This window comes from Aplidium turbinatum, chromosome 1 (assembly GCF_918807975.1).
Source record: "Aplidium turbinatum chromosome 1, kaAplTurb1.1, whole genome shotgun sequence".
NCBI lineage: Eukaryota > Metazoa > Chordata > Ascidiacea > Aplousobranchia > Polyclinidae > Aplidium > Aplidium turbinatum.
Genome location: NC_137472.1, coordinates 17,126,989 through 17,142,300, shown reverse-complemented (window position 1 = coordinate 17,142,300; position 15,312 = coordinate 17,126,989). Strand labels below are relative to the sequence as shown.

At 36.4% G+C, this 15,312-nt stretch overlaps 1 protein-coding gene across 1 annotated transcript; it reads right to left on the bottom strand.

The window, feature by feature from the left end:
• Positions 1-593: 593 nt before the first annotated feature.
• LOC145785167 (2',5'-phosphodiesterase 12-like) lies at positions 594-12,532 on the bottom strand. The gene is made up of 11 exons (XM_082596892.1): positions 12,502-12,532; positions 11,522-11,751; positions 10,720-10,841; positions 8,976-9,056; positions 8,036-8,160; positions 7,348-7,507; positions 6,443-6,575; positions 5,883-5,984; positions 4,774-4,951; positions 2,275-2,429; positions 594-1,684 (listed from the first exon to the last, which is right to left on the bottom strand). Exons 1-11 carry the CDS (start codon positions 12,530-12,532, stop codon positions 1,562-1,564), a joined length of 1,440 nt encoding a protein of 479 aa, XP_082453018.1. The 3' UTR covers positions 594-1,561.
• Between the last annotated feature and the right edge of the window lie 2,780 nt (positions 12,533-15,312).

Sequence of the window (15,312 nt, the reverse complement as noted above, 5' to 3'; positions counted from 1 at the left end):
TATTTGTAGTTTAAAAAAAAAGCAAATGTCTATTTTGCCCCGTCTTCCCCTACGTTTTTTTTTTTTTTAACAAAACCTTCGCAGAAGGCTATAGGTGTAAAGCAAGTACGGGTAGCAATAGCAAGTAACAATGGGCATTGAGCATGCAGTGAATATCCAGGCCTGGTAATAATAGCGCAATGCAGGTTCAATATTCTCGATCGTAAAATGACAATGGTACCGGTAGTAATTTCACAAACCTTGTTATTTTACGATCGAGATTATTTATGATAAACAGAAGCCCTCCTATTGTCAGACGTAATAAAAGCCTTCGCACCCACTTCTTTAGATATTCTTGATCACCATTTTTGAGCCAGTTGTTGAGCCTCTGCTGTTCGATTCAGACCTTTAATTTGTAGTTAGCGTGTAGTCAATAATTAAATTTCCAAATGTCGTTTTCGTTTATTATACTGCAGATAACCAATAAACCTATTAACGTTACCAAATTTTATATGTTTGTTCAAAAACAAAACTGTATAAATACAGACCCATAGCTTAGTTCTTCTACGGAACTATTGAATAAAAACTTCACAAGTAGGCTACTACACGTGATAAATGTTGAATAAAAGTTTTTTCGCGCTGCAAAATATTAAAGATCATTTCAAACAATGTAGGCTATGTCACAAAGCATCTGAAGCATAAAAAGTTAAGTGCAAAGCAATGTCAGCATGTTGTTGTGGAGTAGGTAAAATTATACAAAACTGAAATCAACAAGATTAATATGCACAAAGACTAGAGACTAATATTGCACGTAAGTAATTAATCATGATCATATTCTTATCATATTTATCATGCTCATATCAATCTTTGGAATCCACGCTTTGAGCGTGCCTTATTGTAAAACGAATACCATGACTTTGTTCGGAAAAGGCCTAAATAATAATGTTCAAACAAAAATACAAAAACTTTTTCTGAAACAAAAGTTATCCTTTTGGCTGTTAAGTCACACACGTCATCAGATATAATGAGGAAAAACGCATAATGATGAAATTTTCACAAAGGCTGGAGGTAGTTGCTATCAACAAGGAGGGGGGACACTTGGCAGAAAGCACTGCAAAAACATCAACACTGCAAGTTACATGCTGGTATAAAAATGATACAGAGCCATGCATAGAAGCTACGTCAAAAACCATTCAAGTTCGCATTTTTTCTTGACAACAACTACGGAAACCAACAGGTATTTAACATTTGTTTAGAAACTTTAAATAGTAGGCTACTATTGTGATATTAATATCACTAAATAGTATTAGTTATGAGTCTTTCCGAAGCTTTCAGGACAGCAGAAGGTGCTGCGACCTTACCAGATCCTTGCTTCCAGACCCTTGCTATGGTGTGCCAAGTGATATTTTTCGCTTTGATGGTCGGCAATGCAGCTGAACAACAAGCATGCTTCTTTCTGTCGTAGGCCGTATCCACAGTCAGCAAGTAAGTAAAAAAACGCTGTGTCCAACTGCCAGGCCGTGTGCACTCACAAAATAGCAGTTCAACGGAATACGGCTGGAGCTTAACTTCCGCGTCGAAGTCACGCGTTCTTGCCAGAAGTCCACATTAAATCAACAACTTGAGCGATGTGATCGGAAGGGGCGATGATGCTTGGCAGGGCGGTGTACTTTGTCACCAACTCATGTGGAGGCGCTTCCAATACCTGAAAGAAATCATTTCATCTATTTTTCCCCAAACATTTTATTCTTAATCAATATCCATATTAAGACATCCATAACAGAATGTGGCGAATAGTGAAACATAGAGTTCGAGCTTTACATTCTTAGAAGTGATTAAATAAACAAACAACAACAAACTATTTACCCGAAAAAAATTGAATCCCAGACAGCAAAATCCGCCATTTTTACAGTGATTCAATGTCTGCAGACTTTGAATCAAAGCAAAAATGACAAAATCCGATATGCACTTATCTCAGACAGCAAAATCCGTCATATTTTGAATCAATTTAAAATGACGGATTTTGCAGTCTGAGATACGTGAAACAAGCAACAGTTCAATCTTCCACTCCATCAGGCTATTAACCCAAATCCTTTGCTGAGTGCCAAGCAGAAATAAGATTTAATACTACTGTATACATAAAAGGTATTTTGCATGATCCTACAGGGTATCGAACATACGTTTACCGATTCAGAGGCGGACATTCTAACCACTAAGCTAAAATAAATCATTTCACTGCGTACCAATAAACTACCGAAAAAATATCTTGTATGATACTATGAAGTATCTCCAAACCTTATCTACGTTGATGTGCAAGCCAACGAAAATATAATCCAAGCAGTGGTTCACATGGGCAACGTAGCTGGTGTATTTAGGGAACCCACAGGCACTGATCAATTTCAAATCATGTTGCAAAGACTGACTTGTTGAATGATACTCGTTTGGTCCTCCTGGATAAAACAAACACCAAAAAATTATGAACTGCAGATTGGCTGCTTTACCAACACCAATAAGACTGAAAAAAAGGGATCGGCTAGGCCCAAGGGAATGCTGAAACAAGGAAAGCTAAGTTTCATTACTATGTTATCTAGTGTAGTAAACTGTTTTCACGTTAAACACAGCATCTTATCATTGAAATAAAAATGTATGGTATATTATTCTCTATCATCTAGGAATGTTACGTAAAAAAGGCTGCAATGATATAAGAAAGGTAGCCTACAAACGATTAAAATGTAGAGGAAGCAATTAGGAGAAATTTTCTTCGTACGTACTGTTGCCGGTTAGAGAAACGTAAACAATTGGCCCTTTTGAGATTTTAAGATAATTGCCTCAATAACTCGTAATTATTCTTTAGATTTTGGCTGAGTTGCTCCGTTAAACCAGAACACTTAACTTACATTTTAACTATGCTGCCTTCCAAGATTGTCAGCGCCATACCTACCTCAAGGTTTTGATATTTCCATAGCTTAAAGTACGAACGCTTTTGGCAATATGTTACATGCCTGATGAGCAAACGCACTTAAAATAAGTCTAAACCCTTGACAGCCTGTTTCACCCTCAAAGGAGGATCATCAGAAGGTCCTTATTCAAATAGAATTCAAGGGTTTAGGCAGGGGTGACGAACCTTTTTGCGGTCGCGGGCCACTTTGTCAATTACACATGTGTTATCGGGCCACACAACTTTTTAATCGTTAACCTACTATGAAATCTTTTAGAAGCGACTCAAAATATTATTCATGAAGAGTAACAAACGGCAGATGAAAGTAATAAAACCCACACAGTTGAAATTATGTTACTCAGAATCAAAACATACAACAGTAAAAAATAAAAGCAAATCAACTTGAGCAAAAAGGATAGAGCAACAGTAGGCTATACTTGCACTGATCACTGGTCTACACGATTTTTGCGCCATAAACTTTGAAAACTGATTTAGACTAATTTTGGGGTGCTGAATCCGAATCTGACCTCAGATTCATCCTGTCACGTCAGGTTTGTGAGATATGAAAACAGAAAATTGTGACTTTTGTCAAAAATGAAAGACTCGATGTTGCGTTTATTGCACATACACGTTGTGCTATATCCAGAAATCCAGGCCATAGCCTATGGTGCATAAGTAACTGAAATACACCCACCAACTATAATTTTGATACTAATTTGTTTTCTAATCAACATTATTAACAAGGCAGTAATAATCAGCTAAAAGGGAGGCTAAAAGTTTAACTGACCCCCTCCCCCGTCAATGTTTTGCATGAAACCACAAAGATTTTTATGGCAATGATTGTCCAGTAACCTTATATAGGCTGTTTTGGCCTGTCTAACACTAACCTTTCGTTATAGCACTGCATATGTTGGTAGTAAACGCAACGCCAAATCTTCCACTTTTGACAAAAGTAACAATTTGTTGTTATCATATCTCACAAACCTGACATGATAGGATAAATCTGAGGTCAGATTCAGCACCCCAAAATTACTCTAAATCAGTTTTCAAAGTTCATGGCGCAAAAAAAAATTCTTTATTTGTAAACTAGTGTAATGAACACAGTTTAATTTTCGAAGCGTTTGCGTTCATATGAGTATGATTTCTTCTTTTTTGGCTCTATTCTTTTTGCTTAAGTTGACTGAATGTTTCGACCATTATGCTCCGAAACAACAAATCAGTTAAAGAAATTTCTTTTTCAAGCAATAAACAAAAGCCCATGCGAATCATACAACTGATGCTATCTAATGCAGCATTGAAGAATAAAATATTAAAAAATAACATTGAAGCATTGAATTTTTTTGCTTAGTGGGATTTTTGGAAAGTTTTTTTGCTTGACTAAGCGTTCAGTATTATAGGTCGAACAGACGATGTGGCAACTCTCAACTGCATAGCCTACTAGGCTAAGATTTTCATTTGTCAGCCTCGACCTGTAACGACTTTTTGTAAAGTGCATTTTAGAAGTGAAGGCATAAAACACCTTTGAGATGTCTTTTGTCTTTAATGCATGAGCAATTGTCAAATTGTCTTGCGGGCCGCACAAAATTCTTTGACGGGCCGCATGCGGCCCGCGGGCCGCAGGTTCGTCACCTCTGGAGAGAGTAATAACTATATTTGATTTAATTCGCCCTGCTTGGCTTTTTGCTTGGCATTGCGCACTTTTTGTAGTGTTAATAGTATTTATTGTGTAAAATAAGTCTAGATGTTTGCAGAGTTGAGCAAAACAAAATAAAAAACGATGTAAACCACAATCACACAGAAACAACTTAAATCTGCATGTTACTCTACACTCTTCAACGAAAAATTAAGCGGCTTACCAGAATACCAGTCGCTGTGGTTAGAATGAAGTTTGCCAGACAAGATAAACTCCACTAAACCCGTTGACGGAGTGCTGTTCAAGTCACCGCAAATGGCGTAGGAAACTGTGGATCCTTTGCTTAGAGTTAGCTGGAGATTTTTTATCGTATCTTGTATGAGATTCAATATGACTGCTATCTGGAACAAATAATGCGAATCAAAATTTCTTAATTGGAGAATCACTACTGGTTGCTAAACCTTTTTTGACAAAGCATAAATTTTTTATGGACATTGAGCTTAAGAAGTGCTTCTATAGATTGTTGTACGTATTGTTGTTTCTCTGAGTCTGTTACATCGTTTTTCATCTTTAAATTGCGACCCAACAAATATTTCCGCAAAATCAATTCAATAAAACAGCAATCCCTGTGCTGCACTGTAACTCATGTAACAAAGTTTCGCAAATTTTAAACTGATAGCGGTCTCAAGCACGTTATAACGTTCATGTTTTGTCGCTTCTATCTTTTTCTTGACCGCTGCTATGTTTAGCATGTAGGTTTCTGTTTTCGTTGTGGTGGTCCGAAATATAAACAAATTGATTTAAACACCTAGGTGTGCACTCCAAGGATATCTAAAGAAGGGGATACGAAGGCTCAGTGCGATTGCTTTAGTCTCATGACACTAAAAGGGCGGTAGTTGGTACCGCGTTAAACATGCGGTTCTTTTTACAATTGCAGAAAGTTTTGTTGTGCAGCTGATACACTCAGCTACACAAGACAGTTAGCAAGTGTTATGTAGAACATATTTAAAAAATACTTGTTTGAAAAGACAGTTGAAAGGTTACCAGTTAGCTGTTTTTTTGACAAAACCCTTGCAGTTGGCTAGGTGTAAAGCAAGTATACGGGTAGTTGAATTAACAAGTAGTTATGAGCATTCATTGAATATCCATACCTGGTGGTAATAGTGAATTGCAGGTTGTCATAACAGAGTTTATTAAATTACTATAGGTGCCAATTGTTATTTTACCATAAACAGAGATTATTTAAGATAAATAGAAGCCCTTCTATTGTCAGACGTAATAAAACCCTTCATATCCTCTTCTCTAGATATCCCTGATGCACCCCCGTCTTACCTGGATTAGTCTCACATGTTTGGCACTGCTATGGTAATACAGATGCGTTGTGACGACAACAAAATAACGAGTTGGATCTTCAACGGATTGCAGCACAGACAGCTGAGAAAAGCAAATACAGTGTTTTATGCCAAGAAACCTCTCTTGCTACATGAACTCATAAACCCAAAGAGTAGTGGAAGAACGTGCCTTGTGGAAGAAAATGACAGCCAACCTTCGGATCGGAGACGGTACGTGATGATGATGATAAACTCATAAATCTCAACCCACAATAAACATGAAAGTTCATGACGGCGAAGTTAGTGATCACTTGCCGAAACATATTCACAGGCTACTGCAAAAGAAATGTTGATGCCATCTCATTTATGTTCGCTTTATAGAAACAAGTAACTCGTGCGTCTGCTTTTTCCCAAGCAAAGGTTTGCTTCAAAGTGGACCTATATCTAACTTATAACTATATAACTAACTTATATAACTAACTTTAGCTTAATTGCAAAGCCAAGGCCCAACGATCTTGGTGTAAGATCTTTGTGTAAGCTAATGGTGTAAGGTTTGCTCACCAAGGCGGAAGTTTCATATAGCATAACACGATTTTTAAAGGCAGGATTGTGCGACGTAAACTTTAGAAGTGATTTATTTGCATTGTCTTCATTGAGAGATTCTCTTAAAACAACTTTCCTCGATGAAACCAATCTGCAGTGAACAAAGTATTAACGTGGCGAGTTTTACATTAAATATGAACAGTTGAACATTTCACCTTTAATTTTCCTCACTACAATATCATAGAATTTGAGAAAGTTTCATTTTTTATTAACTTTACTTCAATACTTCTAAATAAAGAAAAGTTGCTGGTTTTATGTCAAAGTTGTCAGATAAGCCGAAAAAAAAATGCAACTTTATCAACTCGGTAACACCAACAAGAGCAGCCGTGTTATTGGAGAGAGAGCACTACATGTTTTCGTTATGCGAATTATTTCTTTCACGCTCAACCAAAGGAATCTACAGAATTTAAAAAATGTAGCTACAGATTTCAGGTTTAATCTGGACTTTTATCCAGGACTATGACATGGCATGAATTTATTATGAACAGACCATGTTTATTGCAAACAAACCAAGAAAATATTTTACGACAACCGCGACTGCCAAGTACAGACTAACGCTCACATTTGCAGTGCCGACATATTCAAATTTCATGTACATCAGTAGGTCACACCCTACAGTTGTGAAACAGAGCTGCTGTGGGTCAGAAGTTACCAGTGTTTCCACTGTACGTTTTACCAATTGCTATAAACGAGCATCGTTTGCTCACTGCAACAAAGTGTCAGATGGACAATTATGCTTCTTTAATAAATTAGCCTATCGAAAAAAGTCAATTGCCTTGATGAACTGCTGAATCAAATTTTAAGAACCTATTATAGTTTGATTTACAGATATAAGTGTGATTTCGAGCTGTGGTGGTACTCACTTAAATTTTCCCTGATGATAAAATATGGCACTCCCGTCTTTCTTTCCTGGCTTCTGGACGAATTGAGATCCGTAGCGGCGCTTGTTCATCTCAGGCTGAAGGTGATCCTTGAACACATACTCATCCACTTCTTGCAAGCATACAATGTCGCCATGGTAACCTGATACACATTTTATCGCATGAGGCTAATGCCGAATGGCTGAAGGTTTAGATTTAAGTGCTGGAAGAGAAGGCAAAGAAGTTAATCACCATGTCCACCTTATCCATAAACAATTAAAGATTTTCTTTTGACAAAAATCTTACTAGAACAAACGCATTAGATCCACGTGGCAGCCGTGGACAATCTGGACATAGGCCTATTGATTTTTTTTTACAGGAATTTTTATCTTAAAACTTGGAAAAAACTGTCACCATCTTTGCCTTGAAGTGACGACTTCAAATGATTCAAAGCGCCAAAGGCTGAAATTCGACACCAACTGAACTGGAAAACCGATTCTTCCCCATTTTGCACAAAACAAAACCTCAATTTGCACTTCGTTCAACCTGCAGAAATCGCATTTACGATGGGGTGAACCCGTTTAAGAAGGCTGAAGCGCACTGATCTACTACGCTGCCAATAAAAACAATTTTTTTTAGACAAGTGGTAATTTTTTTTATTCATTACAGTTTCACAAGGCACTAATGCTACCTTGTATTTCTTTATGCAGAAGAGGCAGCCTGTACTTGATGTCAAGAGCACTCACTGGACAATAGGGAAAGTATTTAAGCAACGCATAACAGTCGGCAAGGATATTGTAACTCACAAATCGAAACCTGAAATCAAGTTGAATATTGTGCTCACTGCTCATACAATATGTTGTTGCAACATAGGATAGTGATGTTTCTGTCCCAGCCTTAACTTTCCTCTAAGTCAGTGTTTAAACCGTAGCCACCCCACATAGGGTTGCGAATTGTAATTTAGAGGGCGCGAAACAAAATTAAGAGTAGGCTAGGTATTTTACACTCTATAGGCTACTCACTAAGACGGAATGGCCCGTTTCGGTGAGTTCGATCCCTAAACGGGGGATCTTTTCAATTTTTTTTTAATTATCGGGTACCGTAGCCTAATTATCATTGCCGTTTTAGGGTTAGAGGTTAGGAACTCACCGAATCGGACTCACCGAATAGTAGCAGCCCCACTATTCAAATAGCTAACTTAAATTCGATTGCATTTGAATATTCGCTTGTTTATATAGATTCTGGCACTATTTTAGTTGGCTTGGTTTTGAATCTTTATCCTCGGACAGACAAAGCCTTGATTGGTTATTCCTGGTAGTAACGCATACTTGTAGAGGCTCTTGACGTAGGGCCGGCTACCGAGATTGGCAGAGCGAAGTTTTCCCATTGTTGTTGCCGGGGAATTATTCCATTCACTAGGTGCCGCTGAATGGAGAGCAGTCCTGAAATGCGTTGCTCAAGCGCACACCCCGAGAGTCGAACTTGTGCCGCGTGATCTTGAGCCTGGCGCGTAACCACTGAGCTAACGGGGCGGACTTCTAATGTGTAACCAAAACTACTTGATCACTCCCAATAACAATTCATTCAACTTAACAATCCAACAAAGCAGTGTAAGCCTTTGCTTCACATACCTATCCGCGCCGACAACGTGATTTTTCGTGAATCTTTGTCTCGCTTCGAACAGATAAACTTTTTCAGAGTGTGAAACATTCCTGGTAAATCAAAAAAAAATATTTGAAACAAACACAAAGAAAAATTGCCAACAGCTCAATTAAATCACGTTGTTTGGGTCGGTTTGATTTTATTTCTGATAATCAAAACGAAAATAAGCTATTTGCCAAAATATAGCAGGAGTCCTTGAAAAGGTAAAAACGAAAAAATGTAAACGTTACGACGTGGTCGAGACCGAAACAAGATGGTAGCAACATCAGTAGTAGGCCTACTGCATGACTGTAATGTTTCCACAATGGCAGGACCGGTTACTGAAATTTCAGTTGCAACTTATTGAAGTTATTGCTCAATAGCTGTTTCACTCAATACAGACTTGTTCTTTATTTGAGTATTAATTATTTGCATTACACCGAACAAAGTTTGAACAAAAGCCATTAAACCAAAGGGTTCTCAACCGAAGATTGGCGTACCATTAAGGAGCGCGAGACTGCTCCCAGAGGGGTGCGTGAATGCTCAATAATTATAGTTATTAAATGTCGTTAAAAACCCAACGAATGTTAATATATGATCTTCTAAGGTGATAAATCTGTAGAAGCCGCTAGCAATAGCCTACTTAAGAAACAGTTTAAGTTCTTCCAGAAAAGCCTCTAGGCTAGGCAACGACTTTGAGCTTGGAAAATCCATAGACTATATGCCACAGAACGAAAACACATTCGATCGAACAAATCAGTAAATGAAACAAGAAAGTGCGCTCCTGGTACTTTTACTGTAGACCTGCATGTCACTCAACTTACAAACGTAAAATAATCATCACTCAATCTTAAAAGTATGTAAACAGCAACTATACAACATAGGCTATCGGGTCTGGTGTGTCAGTTATTTAAAGGTTGTTTACCACTTCAAAGATTCTGTTAGAAATATGAGTAGTTCTTTTGGTGTAAGATACAATAATTTCAAAGTGAAATGCGTTAATTCACCGCAAGTTGTGGTTGCGTCATGTAATCGCAATATTGCTTCCACAACTATCCAACAAATGACTTCAAAAGCTTTTAGTTTTGAGGTTACTGTCATGTGCAGTTAGTTTCTGCCAGTCCTACATTAGTTCTTTTTATAACGATTCAATGTCCGCAGACCTTTAATCCATGTTAAAAAGAACTTCCCTACCGGCCAGGTTACACCCCATACAGCAAAATCCGTCATTTTTTGCTGTCTGGAACAACATGGGATCGGCAATACGTGTCACAGTCACAGTGGTCATTAATTTTGCGCTTGGCCGCAAGCCAGTGCTTCTGCTGCTGGTTATGAATCCATTCCATTGTCAAAAGGAAATGAATTTAGTACGATAAAGGCGATATGTTCTCATAATGCAGATATATGTTCTCATAATGCAGAACAATACAATGAGACTGCGCGGCCTGCATTCAGAAATATGCTGACTAAAAAATTGTCGTGTGTAAAACTTGTTAAAAACGTTAGCATTAAAAACTTTGCTAATCAGTTCAGTCAGCGGGGCATTTCAACGATGGACCAACAGTTTTATGATTTAAATGAGCGCATAAACAGTAGGATAAAGTCGACAACTGGTAAGTGAATACACACAAATGAGAATAAGATTGCACGATGTAGATACGGTAGTGCAACAAAATAGAGAAGCGGATATATATCTTTCACAAATTCTAAGGCAGGGATAGCTTCGTTGCTTACTTATTGCTGCCATGTCGGATCAATGATAAATCAACAACTTGAGCGATGTGATCGGATGGGGCAATGATGCTTGGCAGGGCGGTGTACTTTGTCACCAACTCATGTGGAGGCGCTTCTAATACCTGAAAGAAACTTATACATAAAATTAAAATCCTTACACGGTATGCTCGATGTTGAACTTGACAAAAGTTAGAACCCTCACTAAGACTCCATATAAGCATGCGATCATTCGCTCAAAGTTCCAACAAAGTTATTATGAGGATGGTTTGAATCTTTATCCTCATAGTAAAATGTATACAAAATATCTTCAAAAGCGTATTGTGTAAAGTTTTAGGTAATTTCTCTATGTCAATACATCAATACGAGATTTATTAAACACAGCAACGACGAAATCAAATTGTCATATACAGTATATATAGATCACATGCTTATTGCTTATGACAGTAGAACGATGGGCAACTCTAAGAAGCTTGGAGCAGCATAGCGTTGCATCCGGAACCAATTGTTAGGGTCGTGTTTATTCAAATAGAATTATTTTAGTTTCAATCAGTTTTTTAATTAACATTAAAAGAAAAATGTGCCAAAAAAGGAAAAAGTTTCTGTTGGATCTTTTTGTTGGAAGCAAAAACCAAACTTGCTACATCCGACGTCCATCTTGAAATACGGGAACTTTTAAAGATCCAATAAATTACAAACCACAAAGTGTGAAAATCAATTCAAACATTTCATCTTACAACGTGCATGCTTTAAACAAGTTAAACAATAGCCTATTCATAATTATGTTTACACTACTTGTTCATACCTTATTCACTTCTACAGTTGCAGGGCTAATGAAAATATAGTCAATGCAGTCAACATAGCCTTCAGCGTAGTACGTGTAACTAGGAAAGCCACTAGCAACGTGAAACGTCAAATCATGTGACAAAGAAATGTTTGTCCCGTGAAATTCGTTCAATCCAGCTGTGTGGATGGAGAAATCATTAAAGTTTGGAAATAAACCAATAAATACAAACAACAGTGCAACAAAAAGTGCTCAATTCCAAGCAAAAAAGCCAAGCACGGCGAATTATATCCAGTACAGTTACTACATCACTAATCACTTAAAAACCTTTTACAGCTTTCACCCTTATTGGGGTCAGCAGAAGGTTTTTATCTAAATATAGGAAATAATTAGACTCAGTTCGAACGACTCCCATTGCTACAAAATGATAAACTAAATTATTGAATTTAAACAAACCAGTAAGACTCAGCAGTAAAGAAAATATTTCGAGAATGCAGAAAACGTTCCGATACTGGCTAAATTTGCATCCACTAGCTCTTTAAAATAATATTTCCTACGTGCAACGTTTTATAGAAAATTTTTATAATAAATATTTAATTAAAAGGACACTGCATATATACGGATACACTACAAATGCCATTAGATAGAAATCCCTCCAAGCAAAACACTATAACAGATTAATTCAAAAACTGAAATTCTTCGAAATATGCTAAGTGCTGAATGATTTAAGTAAATACATAATGCAATAGGTAGGCTATCACCAATACTATGGTGTTCAATGCCCAAGTAAATTCAAGCAAACAAAATCATAATAACCCAAGAAACCTTTCCAAGCATAAAAATAGACCATCATTAGTTTCTTTATCAAATTGAAGTAAAAATTTACTCGAAGAACCCAATTCTATTTGAATAATGACTTTCTGATGATCCTACCTTAGAATGAAATAGGTAGGACTGAAGCAGACTGTAAAGGCTCCGCAGCGGTGGTTGTGTTTGCATACATATACTCTTCAGGACAGCAACATTCGTCATTTGTACATTGATTCAACGTCCGCAGACGTTGGGTTTTTGAGGGTTGGGGTTTTTGGGGGTTTGGGTTTTTGGGGGTTTGGGTTTTTGGGGGTTTGGGTTTTTGGGGGTTTGGGTTTTGGGGTTTGGGTTTTTGTTTTTTTTTGGGGGTTTTTGGGGTTTGGGTTTTTGGGGTTTTGGGTTAGGGGTTTTAATTAGGCTACGGTACCCAATAATTTTCCAAAAAAAATTTAAAAAAATCACCGAATAGGGCTCTCACCGAAAAAGGCTCTCACCGAATCGGACTCACCGAATAGTAGCAGACCCTGAATTTTCACCTGGTCTTTTTCCACTCAAATTTTATGCAAGTGATTTGAGTTTCATTCTCTAAAAAAACAGTGTGTTTTAGTTTTACCAATAAATAACAACTTGTCCTTTGTAGTCATGGCTGTGTTGTAGAATGGTGGAGCACGATTGAGGAATTTGATCTTGGCAAGTCAATGTTCAATTTGTCATATGTTTGGTGTGGCAACAACATAAAGACCAAGTTTTATTATTGCATATGTCTCACAAGCAACAAACTATTTCTTCAATATTAACATTTCACGAATATTTGTTTTTGTTTAGATGAATTAAGGTATTTTTCTGACAAGGGCATAAAGTTTTGCCGAAAACGTTCGAAGTTATGTAGCTATTTTATTTTATGTATTGTTTTTTGAATTATGCAATTCAATCTTATAAAGCTGTTATTGATTATCTGTCTGTGGTATTCAAAAAGTATCTCTCTACCAAAGTTATACTATTTCTTCATTAGTGTATAAGTATATACATGTCAAATACGCACTGGCACTAATTGAATGTTAGTGCCAGGGCTGTGGAGTTAGAGGGATTTTGGCATGTTCAGAGTCGAAGACGTTAAAAAAACGGCCGACTCCGACTCTGGTTTGACAAAAAACGATAAACAATCAAATTTTTGTTTGCAATACACTTTTTCAAAATATTGTTTCTTATTCTCTGTATTGTGCTCCAAACCTTTACCAAAAAATAGAAGTGTTGGTTCTTGTCAGTTTTGTGAAAGTCGCTGTTTCAACTTTGGTCACAATTTTAATGAAATCAATTTTTTTTTTAATGAAGAACAAAATTTTATAAAAATCTGGAAACCCCTTAAAATTAGGCAACACTGAAGCCGGAGTTGGAGTCTGCCCAATATAAATCGAGGAGTTGGAGTCGTATATTTTTTGCTTGACTCCGCAGCCCTAGTTAGTGCAGGGTTTCTTGCACTCCTTAGGGGTGCGAGAACTGTTCTTAGTAGGTGCGAGAATGTTGAATGGTTAGGGTTAGTTAGCCTATAAAGGGATAATTATATATAAATAAATATATTATATATTAATAATTATTTATGTCAAATACGAAATACAAACTGACTTTAAGTGTGTGCTAGTGGTATTTAGAAAAAATATATCAAGATTAAAGGAATGTTAAATGTACCAAAATAAAAAGAATGTACAACAAATTGCAGATCTATACTCAAATTATTACTGTAAAACATCATCATAAAATCTAGCTTTTTTGTCAAAACTTACTTACTAAACTTACACCCAAATAGACCAAAAAATACAATTTAACATTTAAGGTAGCTAAGAAAAAATGTTGACCAATCCCATGGGCATTTGACTCTCATTAAATGACATAGGATGAACACACTGAAAAATCTTATTTCCAAAGAAAAATAAACTATGGTAGGTTTAGTTGAAAAAACTTCTGTAATTGCAGCACGTACAAACTTTAGTTCATCTGCTAGATACTACTTACGATACTACTAGTTACTACTTACGAATTATTATCAGTAAGATATGTTTTTGTAGATTGTTGTCTCAATTCAAACATGTTTGATTCATCATCATTTTTTTTTAACTCTTTCAAATCCGAGCTTTCACAAATCAAGGATTGTGAAATACGAAGATCATCTTTTTCTGCTGGTACCGGTACATCAACAGGCCTGAATGATAAATTGTGCCGAGTTAATACTAATTAATTGAAGTTAAGATACACTCTATAAAACTTCACTTTTCAATAAAACAAAATTAACTGTTTACCATATGCACATTTTTAAAATATGCCATTGGGCATAATTTCTAAATACAACTACTAGTCAACAGGCTTAATATTATTAAATTACTAGTGAGAATAACTGATATCAATGTTATATGCAAATATATACAAGCAAAACCATTTAAAATTGATACAAATTTTGAAAAATTAAACAAAGAACACATACAAAAAAAACTTTTAGGTAAATTGTTTGATGAAATAATGACGAGTTTCAAATAATTAAAAACCAAACCTGTCCTCTGCAATTGTGTTTTCAACTTCAGATGCATAATAACTCTGCATCAAAAAGTAAACCACAGCTGTTATACTCAACATAAGAGCAATTTTTGAAAATGATTTCATAATGAGACCCAGAAGTTATTTGTTCTTTAAAAAATACCTTAACATAGTTTAGATTATAAATATATACAGATGAAATTAGTTTTAAAATTGTATCAGAAATTTGCCAGACGTTTTGATACAATTATCCGATTGATACATTTAACCAATTTGCTCAAGCCTACAACTGTTTGCAAGTCTAATTAAACTTGAAGAAGTTCATCAGTGCTTTGCAGCACAACACAGTACATACATTGCCAGCAATCGGTTGTTTGATATTAAGCATTTTCCAGCAAACTGCGGCAATCGAACTACTTCTTAACAATCTCTGTTGTGATGTCACAAGATGTGCGTCTTTGTTTCAAGCATGCTAT